General features: G+C 43.5%; 1 protein-coding gene across 15 annotated transcripts in view; it reads left to right on the top strand.

Moving 5' to 3' along the window:
• The window catches only part of ST3GAL3 (ST3 beta-galactoside alpha-2,3-sialyltransferase 3), a 180,772-nt gene that overhangs the window by 127,004 nt on the left and 30,677 nt on the right, over positions 1–23,091 (top strand). For all 15 annotated transcript variants that reach the window (XR_012581286.1, XM_074545926.1, XM_074545929.1 and 12 more), the window contains 2 exons: positions 5,991–6,086; positions 10,390–10,576. Coding sequence is in view for 14 of the 15 variants with exons in the window: in XM_074545926.1 (XP_074402027.1) it covers positions 5,991–6,086; positions 10,390–10,576 (283 nt within the window). In the remaining variant the exon portion in view is untranslated. The remainder of the gene's footprint in view (positions 1–5,990; positions 6,087–10,389; positions 10,577–23,091) is intronic.

The raw sequence follows: 23,091 nt of genomic DNA, 5'->3' as shown, positions 1-23,091 counted from the left end.
TAGCAAGCTAGAAAGTAAGAGCCTAAAGGAGGAGGTGGATGAAGCTGCAACAGAGGAGTTTTATTAGGAGAAAGAGCTTGAGAACTGAAGGAGGTGTTAAGTCTGCCATAGTGCTGCTCTGGCAAACCAGCTTGGTGATCAGGGCACAGATGAAGACTTGAGTATCATTCCCAGAAATATTCTTCAGTTGTAGTCATCACTGAATTCCAGTGCCGCCAGCAATGGGTATCTGCCATTTTGGGTTCCTAAAAAGCTGGTGGAGAAGACTGGTGGATGAAGGCTAGCTCCTTTCTCATCTTGTCTCAAGCTCCAAGCAGATCCTAAGAGTTCCCCTCCATGGCAGCGCCAGTGTGCCTGGGGCAGAGCCTTGGTTTTAGCTACCCCCTTCCTGCTCACTGGTCAAGGAGAAAGTCCAACCTCTCCCCTTTGCTCAACACCTTGAAGCAACTGGAGAAAACCTGACTTAGAGAACCTTGAAAGGTCCCTTCCAACCCAAACCATTTTTGGTTCTAGAGAGAGAACCATTCTAGAGAGAGAACCATTCTTGGTTCTCATGATAGAGAACTGAGAAAATGTCCTATTGTGGAAGAATTAGATAAGAGACACAAATCACGTCTGTGAGGTTCAAGGGGTTGGGCTTGGGAGACCTTGTGAACCCTTCCACTTGTAGGCTCTCTGAAGTCCAGAATCTGGGCTGATTCGAGAAGCAGGAAAAATGTTCCAGGTTCATCTTCTTTTCAGAATGGAGTTACACCAACATTTTCTCTGTTGGCAAGCCTAAGAAGCCGTATTTGCTACTGCTGCTGCCCTTGTCCTTGTGCTGCTGCTATTGTTTAAAAGGGGACTTCAAAGCAGATCAGTGAGATGATTCCAGTTCAGGAGCTTTTCTCTCAACCCAGGTCATTCCAGTGACTTCATTTCCAGAGTCCCCTCCCACTGAAGAGTTGTGTGGGCACAGAGCTGAAACGGCAGCAGGAGAGGCAGAGGCTGGGATGGGTGGGGAGGGTGAGCACTGCCCAGCCCATTGGAGTAAGTGTTCGTGTAACTATACACTGAAGGCAGCTTTCCCAGGGGAAGGGTGGGAGAGGCAGGAAAGGTGAGGCCAGAGCAGTGCGTGAGAGCACAGAAAGGAAGGAGAGGATTAGAGTTGTGTGGTGGAGGATCTCTACAACAAGCCTTTGGTCTTGTTCCTATCCAAGCTTCTCCATTTCTGCCCTCCTTCACAAAGCTGGTCCTTGAGAAGTTGCATTCACTTGCCTCTCATAAGCCCTGGAAATGAACTTTGTTTGATTATTCCTGTGCTAAAGGGCATCCTGATGCACCTTTCCTGACACAATGTACTGACATGGTGCTGAAATGAGGCAAACGTGATCCTTCCAGGTATGCGTGCACTTTTCATCATCCCACAGCAGCTTTGCCAACTCACTTCCACTAATCCCTCCATTGTGTTGTAGCTAGCAGCAGCTGGAGGGCATGTGCACAAAGGCTGTGGTTCACACCTGTAACACAGTGTGCATGGTGCCCTGCTTTCTCCATGACTCCTTATTACAGCACCGTTGTGTTGAGTAGTAACCTGCTCCTGCTCCAGGGCAGGGGGCAGGAAAAGCTGCGCTGTTGTTCAGGAGGGCAGTTACAACTCACCCCTGGGCTTGTCTGGAAGAGTTTGGAGATCCAGGGGACTTTCTCTACTAGAGCCACTTCAGAGCTGGCATGTCTTTCTCCCTAACACAGATGTCAGTGGGCCTCATCTTTGAAACTTCTTGCCCTCTAGGCTTTTCCAGGCCCTCTTATATTGCTGAGATTCTCATTGCTTGATTTAGTGGCTCCTCCAGTGGCCTGTCCCTCATTCTGCAAATGGATCAGGACTTGATTTATAATTCCACAGCCCATCTGCTGGCTGGACTTCAGTGGATTTTTGGGTTACATCTCTGTGGTGATGACATGTAAATTTCCTATGAGAAGACATAAATATTAAAGCCTGAGTGATGTTTTTTGTATTGCTTCCAGCTGATAATGAAAGAATGAGAGTTTGAGCTTATAACTATCATAGTCTTTACAAATGCAGTATATGACCTGAACAAGTGAGGAAAGGATTTGATAGAACAAGAATGGTGTGTGTCCCCCTCTGATTCAGGCAATTAGCACCCATTTAAGTAACAGAGTATGTTAAGCCTCCTTAAGCACCAGCTCCCCTAAAGATGTATTTTTAATTATTCTGTTATATCTTTCCTCAAAGCCTTCAGATCCAAAGTTGTGTAAAGAAAGGCTTTGTGGTTTTTCTCCCCTGACAAATCCCTAAAGCACTTCGATAAGAGAGAAGAGGAAATAGGAATTGCTACAAAGTATACACATGTTTACAGTTCTATATTGTTCAAGAAAATCTGCATGAATCCTGCTTTTGGTGCAGATGAACTGAACCTTGGAGTATCTGTGTCAGGAGTCTGTACATCTGGCTGCAGCTCCCAGTTTAGGGCTTTAGGGAGTATCTGTTGTGGAAAGTCCATGACCGTCCTTCATACCACCCTGGTAGCAAACTGAAACATGGGCTGTGTCTCATGTGCTCAATCCTTGAAATCTTCTGGAAAAGAAATAGGGCTTTGACATACTGTGTAAACAAGCACAAAGGTGTTTGCACACTTCTTTGTGGAGAAACAATTGAGCTGTAACTGATGCTGCTTGCACTGTGTATTTCTTCACCCAGAAACTTGCCCGGAGCCAGCAATGACTGTGCAGGTTTCCCATGCTCAGGCACAATCAGTAGACAGAGTATATTTGAAAGAAATTTAAGCTGTTAGAAGATCAAAGATGAGACCTTAGGGTCAGAAAGTTACTAATGAAAAATCTTATCTACAGACTTAAGGAAAAAGGAGAATGCATTTAAATATGTCAGAACCATGAGGGTAGAAGAGTGGTTCAGACATGAAGCTGGGCAAAAGTGATTAACCTATCAATTACAGTGAGTAAAGGCAGAACCATTCAGTTGAGTATTTGTTTCATTTTTGGGGGTAAAGATAGAAAGATGTCTCATTTTACAGCAACAGTGAAATACTTTGTGATTCTTTTATTAGTAACTACAAGGGTATTAAATGACAATTATATGTCTTTTAAAGTCAATAAGCACTGAAGAGTTAAATAAAGAATTCTTGTTGTTATTACTGTTTGCTTTTTAGCCCTTCCTGGAATGTTTGAGAAAACAGCAAATGTGCCATTCCTGGAGAAATATGGGAGATAATAAAGAAGTAGCTGTAAGTTGATTCATTTGGTTTTGCAGGAAAAATCCTGCAGAGGACAAAGCCAGGATGGCAGCATAACTGATGTTATGTTACTCTGGGTTTGTGGAAATTAAATCTTGCCATGTAGAAGATATATTTTTAGATGAACAAGAAGCTTGAATGGTAAAGGTAAACTTTTAGAAGAGCACATTAGTTATTTGTCTCAGTCCATTATGTTCTGTTTCTATACTACACCATTTAGAGGTATCCTTTTTAGGAATAGAATATGTTGCACAGCTTTAAGAAGTTATTGTCAGTGTGGAGAATTAATCCTTTAGTGACACTTGTAGTGAAATCCTGCTGGCAGGTGTTCACAGGGGCTAAAACCAGTCTGGAGTAAATGTGAAATTCCACTAGGAAAATTTTCCAGAACCAAAGACTGGGAAAGTAATGAGCAGGAGGGCCAAGTCAGTCCTGACTATTTTGTTGCATCCTTCACTGGAGCCAAATCAAAAATCAGGCATCACCAAGGCAACAATTCAGGTCATGTTTACAAGATGAGGATTAAATTCTGCAAACCAGTGACTGTAAGAAGAGGATTGGAATGATGTAAGTAAAATCTCTGTGTTAAAGGCACTCTACCTTGAGCAGCATTAGCTCTGAATGCTGGTCTTCCAGAATCAGTACTCAGGAGATCTGGGAAGTTGGGAATTGTTCAGGGACGTGCTGCAAGTGTGAGTCAAGACCTAGAAGAGCTGCCATACCGTGCAAGATGTCATGAGCTCACTCCAGTTTGTTTGGTGAACAGAAGATTAGGAGTGGGGTTAGATCAATCGATGAGTCCTGTGTGGGAGCAGGGCCATGAAGCTGCTGGAGCAGCTTTGGCTGGTGGAACTGGTTCTTCTGTCTCATGTGCAGCAGCTCATGCTCACCAGTCTGCCCTGTGAGAGGCAGATGTTTGTACACAGTGCTTTCTCAGTCAGTGGATCTCATGCAGATGTGGAAGGGACTGCTGACAGTAGATGGTGCTTTAATTTAGCAGGAAAGCGAAGAAAGCGATTAAGTGGTTTGAGGTTGAAGCAAGCAGATCTCTATTCAGAATTGGTAGGAACATCCTAACAGTAAGTGGGAAGAGGATAGAGTGGAGTGCCTGGAGCTTGCAGCCTTTGGATTTCAGCACTGTATTCTTCTTCAAAACAGAAAATTCAAAAGGAGTCATAGCTGAGAGACAGCTGAGTAGAGAAGGTACAGTATTTCACCCAGAAGTCGGTTTTTTAGGAGGTTAAACTTTCCTGTCATAATCATCAAAAGAGTGTATTTCCTTCTGAAATATCACTTGGCCAGAATTGAACTATGTCTCTTTCTCCCTCCTACAACACCTTTTCCTTAAAGGTTTTGACAAAGCTGCTGCCATCTTAGTCACTCATTTTTGTGTACTCCTTTCCCTCTTTGTCACAATATACTGCCTGAACCAGATCTTGTGTCTGATTTCTCCTTGTTGCCAGAACTGGTTTGCTTGGGGTTTTTTTGCTATGCCATCATCTATAAAATTCTTTCTCTATTGTGGTCTGATTATCATAAACACACACATTTCTTTAGCCCTTGGGAATACTGGGCTAATATGTCCGTCTGCACGAGGAAGTTTTTTCTTTTGGAAAGGCTTGGATCTGCAGTGGAACTTCATCTAGGCAGGGGAAGCTGTTCCTTAGCATTTCTTGGGTCTGTTAATTCTGCACGTGTCTCCAGCTAATGTCTCTGTCAGCAGAGTGACCTTCAGTGGTTTAGCTGAGTCTTTCAGTGCCCTCCAGCCCTGCTCTGCAAAAAGGGACCCCACATAAACACAGCTTTCCTCGTGCTGGCTCTTGAGACTTAACACAGAGAGGACAGCCCAGAAGCAACCAGTTGACTGTGCCTGGGACTAGGAAGGCTGCCTAGTTCAGGAATCTGCTCCAAACAACTGATTGCCTTGGACCCTTTCCGAAAAAGGCTCTGCAGACACGTATTCCTTCAGTGAACTACCAGAGCTGGAGGCACACTGCCAGAAGAGCCAGCTGCATTTGGGATTAGATGGCTGGAAAGAAGTCCTTTCTCTGTCTTCAAAACAAAATCGCTTTTTAACATCTGCTGCAGAGTTCTCGTGACTCAGGGTTCCACGAGAAACTGTTCTCTTCCTTCTCTTTCCTGTTTCTTTATTCATTAAGGTTATTTTCCTTCCCTTTCCTCACCTATTGTGTCTCCATATATATTTCCTACTGGACAGGCATGGGGGGGGAAGGGTGTCTTTTTTTCTCTCAATTGAATGTTTTTCTGTCTCTTGAAGTCTCACCATAACAGCAGCAATTTTGCTCTCAGCAAGGTGAGCACACCCCAGACACCTGGCAAGATCTGCCTGCACTCATAAAATCACTTGGAGAGAAGACTTCCTCACTAAACCTTTGGTTTATTGTTGTTTCAGTGCTGAATGAATAATGAGATGGTTCAAGTAAACAGATGGGTTTGATTCAAGCCCATCATGCCAGGGGTGTGGGGGGAGAGGAGCTGCTTGTCCTGACAGCTCATTTCATTAGGCCACACGTGGTGTGAGGTGTTGAAAGCAATTTATCACATGTAATGCCTGGGCATGATGAGGTGAGCTGAGGATCAAGTGTATCTCTGTCCCCCTCTTAATTCTTCATATTTACAGAGGTTTCCTGTAGTTCTCAGATGCATGCAAACTAAATATGTGCTCTCTGTGTGTTTGAAATTCTGCTACAAAAATCACTTCTGTTTCTTCCACAGCCTCAGCTGCCGGCGATGTATCATTGTGGGAAATGGTGGAGTACTTGCAAATAAGTCATTGGGGTTAAAAATTGATGACTATGATGTTGTTGTCAGGTAAGTCTTTGGCATTACAGTTCTTTCTCATATTCGGTTTCTGTATCAGTTCACTTGCTATGCAGGCAAACTTTAACCTGTACTAGTGACAGCATCCCTTTGTATGGAAGCATTAACTTACAGGGAGGGTAAAAATAGACATGAGCTTAAAAAGGTTTGTTATAAATGATGATCACATCAAAGGGTAAAGGCATTCCTCAAGCTTTCTGTTTTCCACAGCTTATTGGGAATGTGGTCTCTTGTATGATATCATTTGAACCTTCCCTTCATAGCTCCTTTCTAAAAGCTGCTTTTGTGATATCCTTAGGTGGTCAAGCAGTAACTCACACTGCTGGATCTGGTCCCAGATATATTCCTGTGGTAGCTCAGGACAGTATTATTGGTCGTACATGTGTAGCATTCCCCAGGAACCACATCTCACAGTTAGGATGGGCAGGACTAAGAGTGGTGCAGCGTAGGGTGTTAGGAAGCAGGAAGCCTCTATGACAGAGGACCCAGCAGTGCTTAAACACCTGTAAATGTGCCCTAGAAATTGGCAATACTTTGGCTCTGTGTCTCTGCAGATGACAATGTTGAATAAGGCAGCAGAAGCAGAGTGGTGGGGGTGCCAAGGACCACAGTCAGAGTCAGAGCTTCTTGCTTTTGCTGAGGACCTGGATCACGGCCATCTCAGAATGCCTGAAAAACGTGCTGATATGTGAAATCACAGGTCTAGTCATAACTCTCAGTAATAAATCTGTCAAGTCAGGGAGGCGTTCTGGGTGACTGGAGATTAACAAACATAATACCTGTACTAATGGAGAGTGAGAGAGTGCGTGTAGGAGGGAGGGAGGATGTGCTCCAGGGAGCTACAGACCCATTAGTCTGACCTGAAAAAAAAAATGCACTTTTCTATCAGGTTTTGAGTAACAAAATATTATTATGGTAAATTATGAAAGTGAAATAAACTGCAATGTAAGTTTATAAAACTGGTTTAACATAGTCTAAGTTGGTATTTTTTTCTTAGTATTAGAAGAAATATATCTGATATAATCTCTCTCAGTTTTAATCAGCTCTAAGACAGGGTGGCAAATAGCAAGTTCTTTGCTAAAGGTAGAAGAAAGAAAAGGATTAATAAAGGAATTTAAGGCAGGTATTATTTATCACAGTCTCTATTCTCTCCCATGTGTAAGGAAAGAATAGGACAGACAAAGAGAAATAAATATCTTCTAACTCTGGAAAAATAGACCAAGAAGATCCCTTTCAGTGTTTGGTTCCTGTGAATGGTTCCCTGCTTCTCCATGAGTATGCTGGACACAGGGATGGCCATTCAGATCAGAACAAAATTTTTACAGCCCTTCTCCTAGCTCATCGCACTATCAGTTGATAACAAAGAGCTCTTATTCCTCGTCCTAGTCGGGTGACTTGTAGTTATTTCAGCTGAATTAAAATGCAGTTTTTAGCCTTTCTTTGGGCTCAGGTTATTAAAAAAGTAGCAAAAGAGCAGTTTCAATCCATCTGGCCTAAGCCACCCACTAAGATTTACATCAGAAAGGCCACTATTTAATTTTGAAATGAAAACTTCAACTTTTCCTCTCCACATCAGTAAATCTATGTCAGTTTGCAAGCTGGGAGGATAAGAGGGCAGCTAAGCACCTGTGCTGTTGGTGGGATGGATAAAGGAGAGAGAAGTCAACTGTAAAGGTTAAATGAAGCCAGGTGCTTGGATATGTATCCAACTGCTTGCTTTATTCATGTGGAAGCTGGGGAAGTCCCATGTATTATAACATTCTTTTTCATACACTGAAGAACTTCTTTGAAGGATGATATTTGGGACCTAGGGAGTGAATTTTAAATTAAAAAATGTGGTACATTTGTGGACAAAGGAGTGATCCAGCAGTATGTGGAGTTCTTTGATGCCTCCTGTGTTACCATATGAGGATTGCTAATTGCAGCAAGAAATTTTGTTCTTTGCAGGGAAGATAGTCCAATTCAGCTTTGTCAGTTCTAAAAGAGCTTGGAGTGAGTTACTGTTTTTCTTTAGTTAGACATTATCAGATTTCAGTGCAGATGTTATTCCCAGCTGTCACACCATTTACCTGGCAGGACTTATTGCATCAGTCAGTTGTCAGTGCTCTGAAATGCCTCCTCAGAATAGATTGCAGACAAAAATAAGTGTGTATCAGAAATTCCTGATTAGAACCAGATAGGGATTAACCTGATGGTGATGCTTGAGTGGTGTCTGAAAGGATCTTCATGGTGGCAGGGTTATGTCTCCATATGTAATCAGTGAACATAGAAAGACCCTCTGGAACTTCTTGTGGAGAATACTGCCTGTCCATGGGCAGTACAAGGAGGCCTGAGATCCTAACTGAGGTTTTCCAAGATTCAGCTGTGTTTATAAGCACAGTGCATCCTGCCTGGGAGGGGTTTAGGCTGTGGAGTCTGCACCTTTGGGTGCTGTGGCTGCCTGAACTCTCCCTGCTCCATTGCCCTCGCTGCCCTGGGCCTTGGTGGTGCTGGCTCTGTCACTGTGGCTCCATCAGCAGCTCACACTCTGGCCCTTTGCTGGACACCTGAGTTCATTTCCCTTGGGGGAAATGGTTTGGGTTATTTCCTGTCTAGATACTAAGTAGGGCTCCCAAGTTTTGAGAGTATTAGCAAAGTAAGCAGCAAAACAGTGAACCCAGCAGCTGGGGATGGGAAAAACCCTGCCAAAGAGTGGCACAGTGACATTTGAAACAACTGCAGACACCTCCTCATCCTAAAGAAAACAGATGAAAATATGTAAAACTTGCTTTCTTTGCAGAATATTGGTAGTACTCTGTTACCTTTAGAGCTGCATTCTTTTGCTCTGTATAAGGTCATCTGCCCCAAAGAGACACAACACCTTAAAGTTTAAATACTCCCCACAGAAAAAGTGAGTGGTGTATGAATGTGCCATCAGCAACAGAGGAAAGAGCAAGGGATCAGGCTGGCTGGAAGCATTGTACTCAGGTCTAGTTCCTCAAAGTCAGGCTACAAAGAGTTTATAAACCATGGGAAAAGACTTCATCTGCTGTATTCATTGTGGTGATGCTGATTCTTAAATTGTTTGCCTTTAATATTTTATTCCTGATGATAAAATAAGTATTTTTGCTAAAAATGCTTAAGAATGTATTTCTCTAGATTTTGCATATGATTTTCAGATTGTATAGAGATTTTTATTCTACTAAAGTTTTCCGATGTAAAATGCTTATCCAGGTTACAAAAGACAAATCCAACATTCCTACATGGCAAAATTTGTAGTATATTGAACAACGCCAAATTCAGGAATGCTGCAATAATTCAGACAGGCAATCCTGTTCCATCAGAGGCTGCTGTTTGATGTCAGCAAGATTTGTATTCCAAGTTACGTGAAAATTCCTCAGCTTTGGGTTTTTAGTCTTGAATAGAAATTCTGAAAACTTTTATGTCATTTCATCGTGGCTATTCATGCCAAAGCAGTTTGCTTTTTCAAGGGAAAAAACTTTGTTCCTAAGGAGTGTTTTAACAAAAGCATAGCTAAATATATAGCATCTCCTTACAAATCAGTGTCCCCAAGAGCAAAGCTGTGTGACTGCTTGAGTGTTTTCAGAGTGGGATGCACTTCCACTGCAGAAACTCCTTGGAGTCCGTGAGACTGCAGTGGTGCTGAGCCTTGCCCCAGCCCAGCCTCTTCCTTTGTGCTGGCATTGCAAGGCAGCTCACCCTCCTGATGGACCAGTTTGGGGAATTAAAGAGGTGCAGATTGATCCTATGGGATTTTTTTTTTCGAGAATTATTAGTGGCTTATTTCCCTGTGCAGCCTCCCTGCAGGTGAGTGGTGTAAGCTCTGGGCTGGGGTTGGAAAATGAGACCAGTTTTAGTTTGTTTAAACTGATGAGGAGCTTCATAATCTCTTTCAGCACAGCTTTGCAGAACCCAACTAACACATCAAAGGAGCAATGGGCCGTTAAAATATTAATGCTTAGTTTGTTACTCTAAATGTGCAAGAACAATATTCTTCACTTTCCTTTTCCAAAGCCTCCAACCCTATTTAGATCACAGGAGTTGATATGCAGAAATGGTTTGCATTATATTCAATGATAGAATTTATGTAACTTCTAATTAAGCTGTCGTCGCTTGGTACAAACCTCCATGAGTGTTTGTGATGAAGAACTGCAAGAATTAAAGTTTGCTACTGTAGCAGCTGCTGCAGGGAGCTCCTGCCCAGCAGTGGTTGCTGTGTCACCAGCACACAGGAGTGCAAGTGGGAGTCTGAGTGGGAATCTGTGACAGTGTCTCCTCTCTGGTTGCCCTGCAGGCTGAACTCGGCTCCTGTGAAGGGCTTTGAAAAGGATGTGGGTGGCAAGACAACACTCCGGATCACATATCCCGAAGGTGCAATCCAGAAAATGGAGCAGTACGAGAAGGATTCCCTGTTTGTCCTGGCAGGATTCAAATGGCAGGATTTCAAGTGGCTGAAATACATTGTTTACAAGGAGAAAGTGGTAAGAACGCTGTCAGCTGACACTGTGAAGGTCACCTAATTAGTAATGATGGGCAGACATTGTGTCACCATCATATCTGCCACATTTTGGTCTGAGGAGAGTTCCACTCTATGTCCTGCTGCATTTAAGTGAAGACTTACTTTACGTACAAGGACTTTAGCTTTAATTAAATATGTTTTAAAAAGACATCTCTCTGTAGCCTGTGTTGCATCACAGACAAGGCTTGCTATTCAAGATGGTTAGTGTGTACTATGAACAATTAAATTAATTTTTAGTTACCTTAAAGAGTATTTAAAAGGACCAGCTTTTGCCTGGATTTTATGGACTCAGGATTTGAGAGCAGAGGAAGGAAGAGAGCAATGGGAAAGGGAAGAAATGGGAGTTTGGGAACAAGGATGTGATATCACAGGAGGGGAGGAGGAGACAGCAGCGGCACAACTTGTTGAAAAGGCTACAATCAGACTAAATGTGACTTCCTGAATTGCACAAGCCATTATATTTTGCTCAGTTACTGAGATTCATGATTTGTGTTTGGTCAAAGTATCATCCAGAACAACAGTATCAAGTCTCGTTTTAAAACACTGAAATGGTGGATACACTGCCTTCCCCATGTAAAAATTTTACCCCCTCATTTGCATGAGTGCACTTCTGAGGCACCATGGACCTGTTAATAGTCAGGGTTGCTCTCTTTAATTTATCTACCCAGAACAGAATCAGGTTATGATCAATGACTTCTCATTCAATGGATAATTTGTCTGTCAGGAAATCCCAAATAAATAATGCGTATATTTCTTGTTTTACAAATCTTTTATATATACATATATGTATCTGTTTTCAAATGTTGCTTAATGACTTTTCAGCAAATAAGAAGACAACTGGATTAGCATTCAGGGCATGGCATATTATATTGTGTGTTTAGAGACAGAGAGAGGAGGTTGGCAGCTCACCACATACATAACTAAACGGTCTGGGAATATCATTGTATACAGTTGTTACACAGAGGACCTTAAGGGCTCATACTTTGCTCTTGTCTAACACTGGCACCAACTTGCAATTATTTTCTTGCTACCAGACAGATGAAGTTACCTGTCAACCTCTGGGCAAGCACAAGTGGGCTTTCGTAACATGAATAATTGAGTCAAAAGTAATTTTCTTTGCTTTATGTCAGGCTCTTGTTCCTCATTCAGGGAAAGGGAAAGCCTGGCAGTGTCAGTGCCCTGCAACCCAAATGCAGTTGCAGGGACTCCTAGTGTTTGGCTTGAAGCTCAAAGGATAGGTTGGTTTGCTTCAAAACAAATTTAATTTTTCCCTGATGCTTGCAGTCAAGTCATCATCAGTAGATTCTTGTGTGGTATGTCCTGCTCTTGGAAAGGTGCAGAAAATAGTCTGTTAAAACCTGCTAGACTGGGGAGAGTGATTGCAGTTCTCTTAGCTGTGTGCATCAGTGCCCAGATTGGCAGAGAGCAGAAAGAGCTTCAGCTTTGTGCTTTACTTCAGTGTTCTTCTGATTGGCTCCTTATCCTTCAATTCTTCAGAGTAAACACTCTGAGGTTTTTTCAGTTTTTTTTGGGTGATGTTTTCCAGATCTCTTAATTCCTGATGCTCTTTTGAATGTTTGTAGCTAATTCATCTTTTTCTTAAAGAGCAGTGCCCCAAAATGTACAGACTACAGCAAAAAGGAGGAGCAAACAGATAATTCATTAACTTCACAGTTCTCATTCTTTATGCATCCACTGTTTCTGTGGCCTTTTCCACAATGGCATGGAACTGAAGGTGAGTGTTGGGTTCCTGCAGACTCCAGGTCTCAGGAAGAATTGGAGAGCAGCCACTTCCCCCACTCCACACCCTGTGCTGGTTCTGTTGGCTCCTCGTGCCAGAGAGCAGCACTGTGCACTTGTCCCTCCCGATCCTTCCTTCCAGAACACTCCTCCAGTTTGCCAAGTTCCTTTGACAGACTTCCCAGCATACGTGCCATTCTTTCCAGATTCATGTCCTCTGCGATTTAATAAACATACTTTTCACTTCATCATCCAGGTTGATAATGAAAACACTAAACAATGTTGGTTCCTAGGCAGACCCCAAGGTATTAACATCCTTCCATTCCTAGAGTGAGCCCACTGAGCCTCCTGGATAGTTTTTTGGCCACTTCTGAACTTGTATCACGCTTGTATCATCAATAATGCTTTTGGCGTGTTTGTGAAAGTGATCTGTCAGAAGTTTTACTGAATTCCAGTTCGTGTCTTACTTCTCCCCTGAGATAATTTGTCTGTATAAAGAATTTTTTAAAAAATAATTCTGTCTTGACAAATCCACCTGGGCTGCTACTCAGTCTGTTTTGTTGTTGGTTTTTTTTTTCCAGGTGCTTACAAATAATTAATCCTGCTATTCTGGGAATTGAAATCATTATTCAACTCTCTTCCCTTTTTTGCCTTATTAAGTCTAGGCACTACTTCTGTCCATTTTTCAATCCCCCTACCTTTTTTTGGGTTTTGATACCCCAAAGGGAATCAATGCCAGTTCTTGAGACTGCTGAGCCAGTTCATCAAGTACTTTAGGATGCAGCCCAGGTGGCTGGAAAACATCTGTCTTGTGCTCTCTGGTGTTCTCATCTGATTTCTCTCTACTTGAGGCTGAGGTCTTGCTGTCACTGGCTTTAGCTGCAGGCAGGTGGCTCACACAGCTGCATTTTCTGGAGGAAACCAATGCAGAAAGTGCTGTCTCTTAGGAATGACCCAATGGAGGATGAGCAGTGCTATGGGAGTAGCACGTAGGCGTCTGTTTGTTCTGGTAGTGAGTGTTGGTATTTTCATCAGTGTGTGGTAGGTTCAAAATGACAAATGCTCTCTGTGTGTCAAGAGTTTGTTTCTCTCTAGCTGATTTTCCAGAGAAAGGGGAGTTTCTTCCTTTCCTGGATTTATGTTGAGGCACTTGCATGACCTGAGAGCTCTGTATGCCACTACTGCTTATTCCTTATCTGACATGTGCATCTGCAAGACTTCGTGCAGACACACTGCAAACCAGTGGTTACAGTCAGGACTCTGGCCTCAGGATGGAGAGAAGGAAAATGGAAGCATTCTGCTGAAGAACAGAACAGCTGTGGAAGTTGATGCATTCCTCGAAAAAATGGGCTGATCTCTATCCTCTGGTGTTTCCTTTGTCTGTGACTGTTGGTGGCAACTGCATCTGTCCATGGTACAGTCACAGATGGGTAATGAGACCTTCTGAATTCCTTCAGGCACCTGGAGCAGCTTGGACTTGCTTGACCAGGTACTGGGATCCTTGCTTAGTCCTCTCTTGAGTAAGTGAATTCAAAGGGAGCTGAGTGGAGAAAGAGTAAATGAAAGGCAAGTGGCTATTTATTGCTGGGTCAGTGGTCAGATTAGCTTATTCTCCCTGCAGCTGAGAGGGATTTGCTCTGTGTTGTGTTGGTCTTTTGGCAGCACTTGCATACTGAGAAAGGGATAAGTGCTGTGTAGAGAGGAGGATTTTCAGGAGATGTTTTAAGGAAAAAGAATTAATGTGATGCAGAAGCATTAGCAGAATAGTGAGGCAGGGGATTTTATGTGTTACATACATTCTGGTGCAACAGCCTCCCTGATATTTGTTTGGTGCCTTAAGTGCCCCGGGAGACACTGTGTCCAGAAGGAGGAGCAGTGGAATTTGGACATAAGGAAATGTAAAAGCTCAACTGCTTTTTATTTCACACTAAACCAGAAAAATCTGGAGGCAAGTAAAAACTTGAGAGAAAACATTAACTTGAGAGAAAACATTAACGTAGAAAGCACAGGTTTGGCTAAATATTCACTGTCAACAGCAAAACAAATGTAGTCTCCATCACAGAGTTCTGGCTGAGCTGGCACTGCAGATTGAAGTCTTGTAGGAAGATAGAGCTTAGCATATCACCAGAGAATGTAGACCTGCCTTTAAGAAGGGGAAGGGTGAGTGAATCCAAGTGACTAAAACACTGGTAACCTGATTTCCGTCATTTGACAAGCACTGGAATAACTAAAAGAGAAAATCATAGCACTGGTTGCAGCTAGAAGTAGTATGGGATGGAGAAAGGTGGCATGGTTAGCAGAGGGGAGTATTGCACCAGGCTGACCTAAAAAGTCAGTGTCCAAGTGGAAAGGAAGTGGGCTGGAGTCCCAGAGCCTGCAGTTCCACGAACTCATGGCTGTTGCAGAAGGGTCACAGATGTGAGCTGTTCGTGCCTCTGTGGTGGCTGGTCTGGCTGTGCTGACTTGGAATCACTGCTGTAGGAGCCTGTGACACATCCAGACACCCCTTTGCTGATGAAACAGCTGCTGCCACTGCATCACCAGAGGGGGATTACTCATGGACAGTCACTCAGAACAGTTAAACTTTCTCCTGGACTGTTATTTTTGCCAAGAGACATGATCTATATATATTGTAACCCACCCCACTGCTTCCCAGTGCTTGTACTCTGGCATCTGCCTGGGCCTTTCAGTGACAGAAACTCTTTCTGAATACACAAAGTAAGAGAGGAATTGCAGAGGGATAGAGGCTTGGTCATATGTCGCTTCTTAAAATAATGGTCAAAAGCTGAAAGTTTCTCTGCTGCATGGAGAGTAGATGCTTCCTGAAACAAACAGGACTTTACAAGCTCCAGATATGCAAAGCAGCCATGTCAGCCTGGTACTGAGGCCAGTTCCAGGGTGGTTTCTTGGCTGTCATTGGTCAGTTAGAGGGAGTTCTCTGGCTTGCTCACATCCCTGAACATCTGGCACATGGCAATGAAGCTGCCAAGTGAGGGCAAAGGTGCCACTAGAAATTGGCAGCTCACAAGCTTCCTGCTCGTGTTAATGAGCCTGTGGATGATTCCAGTGGGAGTCTCTGTAGCCTTTGCCAGGAGGAGTCACTTGTGCAGAAAGTGCCTGTGGCACCCAGAAGTTCTCTTTGATAGTGAAAGTCACAGGAGCAAGTGAGCACCTGCCTGTGAGTGAGGCCAGGCTGGGCTGTCTGTCCCGTGCAGGGACATCTCTGACAACTGGCACACAGCAGTGGTGCCCAGCAGCCACCATCTTCCAGCAGTGGGCATGACAATGACCCCTGCTCCTGTGTCACAGCATGTGACACTTCAGAGACCTTGTGGACGGTTTTATTTAACTTTTTATTGGGGAGCTACATTGTTGTATTAACCCAAGAGCACACTCCTAGTTGTGGTAGAATGTGTGCTATGATGCCTTCCTGCACAATCAGTGAGGGTTGCTGTGCTGCAGCCAAGGCCAGACTGCTGCCAGCACTTGTGCTGTCTGCTGAGCTTCTGTTTAGAGCTCCTCTTCCTCCATCAGTTAATGGCCTTGTCATGCTGCATGTTTGCTGGGACAGCCTGTGAATGTCACAGCCCTGCAGTTCACTGTAGATTCCTCAGATTATGAAACAGCCTTACCTGTGGGCTGGTTTACATCCTGAAACAAACCTGAGGAGCCATCATGCTCCTCCTGTCATCTTCAGGAAAGCAGTGAGGCTGTGAATCTGTTGTTGCTGTCCCATCCCAAGGAAAGCTTCATTCACATGCCTGTATTTTCAGCTTGTTTGGAACTTGAGCCCAGCACTTGAGCAGGTGATTTCTCTGGGTCTGCATTAGGGAAGGAAAATCTGCTTTTTCCAATGCTGTCCATTGCCTTTGGTGACAAATTGAGTGGTCACTGCTACTGGCAGATTCACTCCAGAGTTTGCTTTAGAATTACAAATATTTTCTTTCCCTTTTCTCCTCCAAGGGGCTTGTTGCTTTAAATGTCTTGTGTACAGTGGGTCTTTTCATGGATTGTGAGAAAGACATGTGGGGATGAGTCTTGGGACAGCATTCTGGTTTGGTGGAGCTGTAAACCCACTGAGAGTTTTCTTAATGCATTGTGAATGCAGAGCTTGGTTACAGGTTTGTGGTGCCTCATCCTGTGCTGAAACACAGCTTCAGCCCCTCTGCTTAGAGATGTGCCAGGGTGGGCATTGCCTTGTGTCCCCCTGCTCTCCTTGGACTCAGCTGGAAGGGAACAGAAGCTGCTCCATCATAAACAAGAAAAGGTTTTGAATTGAGAAGTCATCTTAAGGGTTGTTTAATTTCTTTCACAAATTTGAGTTTTCACCTAAATAGCTGTTTATAAGTAATCCCTTCAGAAGTATAATTGAGGAAGGCATGGCTGGTGAGTAAGGCAGCCAGGCTGCTCAAGGGACGTGATGAGGCTTGCAGTGAGGAAGAGGCAAGAAAGACTTTTCATTAGTGGTTGTCCTGTGGTCCTAGCACATGGTTTAAAAACCATTTCTACTCACAGAGTGTGGGGAAATTCTAGGAGGAATTGTAGCAGGGAATACCCTACCACATCATCAGGATCATTCAGTGTCTCAGTCAAGGCAACTGAGCCATGACTAAATGTTGAAGCCCAAGAAATGCTTTGTAAGAAAGTGAAAACATGAGGCAGACTTTTCTGCCTCCTACCAAATCTCTGACTGAGAAGATGAGGTGGGAGAGTCTCTGTGATCCATTCTGTGGAGAATTCCATATTCCTTTGCCAGAGAGTAGCTGGAAGTTAGCTTGTGTTTCTGGTATGGTTGTTTTGACATCATTGTTTGGGTTTTAAGGTTTTGATCTCTGGCTCTGTAGAAGGCTAGTCCACACTGCCTGGGGGGATGTGCTGCCATGGTCAGGAGCTGTTTCACCATTGGAGGCATTGGTGGGAATGGCCCAAGAGAGCCATGGAGGACTTGCTTATGAAAAAGAAAATCCTTTTTGTGACTGGCCTAGGCGGTCAGAGCAATTTCCAGAAGATTTAAGGAGAAGTATGAGCACTGGTGCCCTATGAGAGAAGGTAAGCCAGTTTCTTCTAGTCATGGTTAGAAGAGAGGCTGGAAAATATGCAGATGTGCTATATAAAACACTGTTGACCAAGACAAGGAGATAAGTTTAGTTGTGTATTTTGTGATTTTAACAAGCTTTCAGGTAGCACTGTGGTGAGGACCATACAGCAACCTCAGCAGGCAAATGACCCAGTTTGCAGTGTGGGCCTTGGGGGAGACATCCTGGCCAGATTCCCAAGGGAAGGTTGTTGGTATGGGAGGTGCAGGCTGGAGCCTGCCCTTCATACATACCTGCCTGCAGCAGCGTGATGAGATTAGGCAGGTCACTGCATAGCTGAGAGCTGCTCCTAGCCAGGCATGCACAGTGTGTCTGAGTGCCCTGCCAAGCATCAGCTGGTGGCAGGGGCTGCTCTGGTGCCTTTGCAATGTGCCTTCATGGCATTCAATGGTGCCAGGTGGATGTGTCCTGGACAATGAAACTTGTCCACCTGGATTGGGTAGCCATTAATATCTACAGTCTGTAACCATTCACTTAAGCTCATGGGGCAGATGAAGAAATTAAAAAATAGCCATGACCACACTATTTCCTGGATTAAAATAATCCAGGTGTCAAAAGTTTGCAAAGTGTCTATACTTGTAGGAATGACATCATTGATGACTCAATTTTTAGACAGTTTTTCTTTAAAATTAAAACGCAAATTGTTGGTGTGTCTGCCCTTCTAGTCTTTTCCACACTATGCATGGGTTTTGTCTTTTCTTTTTTTTTGTTCCTTGCTTTCCTTGCTTTTACCTAACACAAGTCTTCCTTGCCCTATACTTTTATTAATGGAGGAGAAGCATTTAGCCATGCTAGGCATCAGCAGTCCTTAAAGAACCTTTATCCCACATCTGCCAAGACAGCATCATCTTCATTTCTGGCTCAGTAATCCCAGCTGTAACGTGAAAACCAGAGAGCTCCAGTCAGATTTTTATTTCTTTAGTTTCTATTCCTGTACATCATTCTTAAATGAAGAGACCCAAACAAGATTTAGCCCTGAAAAGACTGTATCATTGCCCTAGCAGGACATCCTTTCTGGGATTGCCTACACATCCTAATTTAGCCTGAGACAATTTCTTCCTAATATTGTCACCATCTAATCTCTTCTGATGTCTGTGGCCATACAACTGACAGCTGCTGCTCTCTCATTAGATATTTGATCATTCCTTCCTTCTCAACCAAAGTCAAAAAAGATGAGCAATTTAGAGTTGCAATTTTTCCACATCTTGAAAAGTCAGTGTGAGGGCCAGCTGAAGAGCAAGTGCAGATGTCTTGAAAAGGCACCGGGAGGGTGCTCATGTTGCACTCACTTTGGCAGGCTCTGGCAATATTCAGACACCAGTTTATGCAAATCCCAGTGGGTGCATTTCAAGGTCATAGTGCCTGTAGACTCAGCTTGCCTGCCTTGATTGGGACAGCTGAGCCAATGTAAAGAAAGAAATTCCAAATCTGATGGTGATCTTAATGAAACACACACAATTCCATTAACAGCAGAGCTAACAAAACTGCCTGCTTGCCTGTGGATTTGTGTTGTGCTCTCTTTTGCACCACAGTGCTCTTGGATGCTTGCATGGCCTCACCTCCAGCTGGCCTCTCCAGCAGCAGGGTGTGTGTCTGTCGTTCAGCCACCAGTGCAGCCCATGAGGGTGTTGCATGGCCCACATGTGCAGCAGATGTTCCTCCATGCAGCAAATCCAGCGCATGGGAGAAGTGCCAGGACAGTGCCAGCAGTGTAACTCAGACATTACCCAGAGGGTGTCGGCCATTGGTGCAACTGCTGGTAGAATGAAGATGTTCTGTGTTAACACTTCACTACAGGAATCATTTGAAGTCTGCAAAGCCTCCCTTAGGCTGAGAGATTTGAGTTCAATTTATTTAGTTATGGAGTTCAATTTATTTAGCTTATGCATGAGATTTTGGAGGGATTTACTTGTAGTCTCTCTCTCTACCTAGAGGGAACATTTTTTCTCACAAGAGTTTTTAATTTTGTAGGAAGAAGCGTATCTGAAGCTAGGCAAACGACCAAAAAAGGCAGCACATTTGTATCAGTATAAGTATTTTTGCTACATCTGCCCTACAGGCTTGATAAATTTGCTCTTGATTTCTTGAAATCAAGACTGGATATCTTGGTCAAGTTCCACTCAAACAGTGTGAGAGTGAAGGACTGGAGAGAGAAGTTACTGATGGAGGAGCACTGCTCCCTGCTATGCAGAATCTCCACAAGGATTTCAGCAGGGTTTCTCTCAGCCTCTCAAGCCGTGCTGAGAAGAAATAGCAGAATGTGGTGGCTAGAAGCTCAACTAGATAAAATCAGTCTTAACACATATAATTTCCTAGAAATCTGTCCCTACAATTGTCAGATGACATCCTTGCAGAAGGGAGCACTGACTGCTGACATCTTTTTACTATAATGCAGACTTAATCCAGTATCTGGTAAAATTCTGTGTGCTAGGAGTACAAAGGACAGGGCTGCACTCGTGTTGCCTTCCCACCCTCCTCTTCTGTGACTCTGGGACCCCCTGTCCTCACTTTCTATGACCCATTTGTTGACTACGGGGAGCAGGGTAGCAAGCCAGTAATACACCTGACAGCTTGTCATGGAAGTAAGTTATTTGCTTTATCCAGTTGTCTGCAAAGGTCACAGCAAATTTTTCTCTTCTTGGGGGGCACAATTAGCCAGATCTGTTTCTGCATCCAGAGGGAGAAGGCTTTGTGGAGTCTCTGAGGTGAGCAGCCTCCAGCATAACAGAATCCCCCAGAAGAGCTCTTTGGAGAGCATTGCAACACCACAGGATGCTGTAAGTTCACCAGTGTGGGGTATGAAGGCTCACAGAGGAGGGGGAAAACACTGATTTGATTTTGAAAATAAAATCACATGCTTTCTGTCAGTGGCCGAAAAGAGACTCCCCTTTCACGGCTCCAGGAATTTTGCTATCTGCATTTTTTATTTAAAGTGAGGAGGGGGGAGAAAGTCTGAACAGTAAATATTTATCCAAGATGTGTGGTTGTTAATATGATCCAGTCTTCAGTCATTTTGAGTGGTGTCATGATGACAGATGTTAATTCAGAAAGGAATAGATTGGACGATTTATGCCTGAAACACATGTGTTCCTTGGCAGGCTCCATGGATTACTTGCATAGTTAGAGCTGTCTGAGCAATTGTAACATTTTCTCTGCCTCGAAGCACCGAGGGCTCCAGGACAGGGGGTTGACCTTTATCTTCAGTCTGCTATAATAAACAGAGGTAGCTAAACTCCCCGTGTGCTTTTATCTTCCTAAATTTATCTCTCCCCCTGTGCTCCAGCTGTGTGTGGTGCTTCTGGTTCTACCCAAGAGGAATGGCAGTTCTTTCTGCAGCAGAGCAGGATGCTCCTGTGTGTGAATCCCTGACCTCCTTCCCCTCCTGCCTGAGCAGCACCCCTGCCTCAGCACTCACAGCTATTTAATGCCAACACTTGTCCTGACAGCAGAAGTGAAAATAGACCAAGCCACGTGAAGGCAGTAAGCAAGAGGGATTCAGGAAAGACCTGACTTTTTTTTGGTAGTATTTCTATTCTTGCAGTTGTGATTTTATGCCATGTGTCTGAGGGTGTTTCTTCTCTTCTTAGTTAATACAGGATTGTAAAACTGTTAGTGTCTTAATTTTTATTTGTTTATTTAGTCAGAGGCATAAAATTGGAGCAAAATGGCCAAATTGTTGGGTGCACAAGAGCTTGGTAGGTCTACTTGGAAGTTCCTCTCATCTTGACCATCTCTTGTATTCTGACCATTTTTGATTATATGAACTTTGCCCACAACTGACAAGGACAGAAAATACAGAGCCTGGCCCAAGCCATCAGCACTTCTGCAATTTGGAAAAAAAAACTCTTTAAATGTAAATGTTCTGTTTGGATTACGGTTTATTTAAATTCTAATCTTTTAAGAATATTAAATAATCTTACTTAAAAACTCTTCTTCTGTAAAACACTAATTATTAATGCAAGTCTAGAAAACAAAGTAGGGCAGGAGCTTCCTGGCATCTTCCCAGTTTCTTGTTATTTTGACCTTTCTGCCTTCTCCTCTTAGAGGACACTGAATAATTTGTATATATTCTATATGAACACTCAGTGAATATACAAATGATTTGGCTTCTCATTTCAGCAAAGATGCCAAAATAGGAGAAGACAGATTTTCTGTGTACTCTTGCTGTAAAAACAATGTAAAAATTTCCCTGGAGTCTCACTTTGAGATAACTTCAGAAAGCAACGAGGGCTTTTAGGCCATAATTCTTCCTGTGGTGATCCTTTAGCTTTTTTTTGTTGTAATGTGCCAAGAATTTAGTCTAAATATATGTTGTTTAATGAGTTGCTGTTTGTATTCAAACTCGTGAACCAGTTCAGCTCCCCAAAAAAGACCTTGCTGATGGATGTCCTGGGATGCCCTTGTGCTTTGTCACCCAAGCCTGCAAAGACAGCTTTTTAAAATTTTTTTTCAATTTTTTTCTTCTGAGCAGGCATATGGTTGTAAGTGGAGCAGGTAGCTGGGCTTGTAGTTGGGATCACCTCATATTTTCTAAGTGATGGGGAAAATGCTTTATCATTTTTATCATTTTTACACTGGCATCTTTGAGCTGATCTTTTCCATGCCACATGTTTGGCGCAGCTGGAAATTCCAGCTGAAATTACTCAGCTGTCTCAAGATGAGGCTACTGAAAATGTACAATTGTATCCCTGTTAGAAAAAAAAAATCTCCCCACCTATTTTGCAGAGGTTGTCCAGTTCTCCATCCTGGTGTGGCTGCTGCTGTTCTGTGAAATCCCAGAGCTCGGTCTGATGTTCCATGGGGGCTGTTAGATGCTCTCAGTCCTGCTGTGGGTGCCCTGTCCTGCCTGTCAGGTGTCCTCCCACAGTTAGTTGGGATAAAATATCTCCAGGGATAAAAGAACCAAGTAGGATTTTCTCATCAGTCACTTCTCCACAAAGAGTCTGGGGCAAGGACAGCAGACCAGGGTGCAGGGAACATCTCCTGGGCTCTCAGGAACCCCTTTTCCTCCTCCCTGCCATCTAGGCAATGGGAAGGAGCTGTGGCTGCTCTGGGACAGGGCAAGAACAGGAGTGATGAGGACAGCGGAGAAAGGAAGGGTTTATAACTGGCAGGAAATTCCTAAAGCACTGGCACTTTAAGACTTTTTAAAGTGCTGTATGATTATAGAAATCAAGCTGCCAGAAGTTAAAAAAAGCAAAAAATAACATTGCATTTTCAATGTTAATTCAGTTCTCCTGTGCAGATGTTATCCTTAATTGCTTAATTATATCCTGGCTTGCTTGGAGCACAGCTGTCTATCTAGTGGAGAGGGAAGACTGAGATTTGGACTAATTTCTGTAATGTAAGGCATTCAGCCTTGTATGAGTAGTTGTAGGAGCTGCAGAACACGTGGAGAGCAGAGAGGAAATGAGAGGAGGAAGATTGGTCTCCTGGTTACAGACACTGAGGGTTCCTCTTGAGGAGATGTTAAACACACAAAGTATTGCAGAGATGCTCTAAATGTGAAAGCATGGTTTGTAAAACCCTTAGATACATGGTGATATAAGAAAAATCTTGTGGAAAGATTGAAAAGTCAGTGTTCTCAACAGCAATCCTGAGCTGAAATTGCAAGACAGTCCTACTTCAGCAATTACTAACA

This window comes from Zonotrichia albicollis, chromosome 8 (assembly GCF_047830755.1).
Source record: "Zonotrichia albicollis isolate bZonAlb1 chromosome 8, bZonAlb1.hap1, whole genome shotgun sequence".
Classification (NCBI taxonomy): domain Eukaryota; kingdom Metazoa; phylum Chordata; class Aves; order Passeriformes; family Passerellidae; genus Zonotrichia; species Zonotrichia albicollis.
This window is presented reverse-complemented; position numbering and strand designations above follow the sequence as displayed.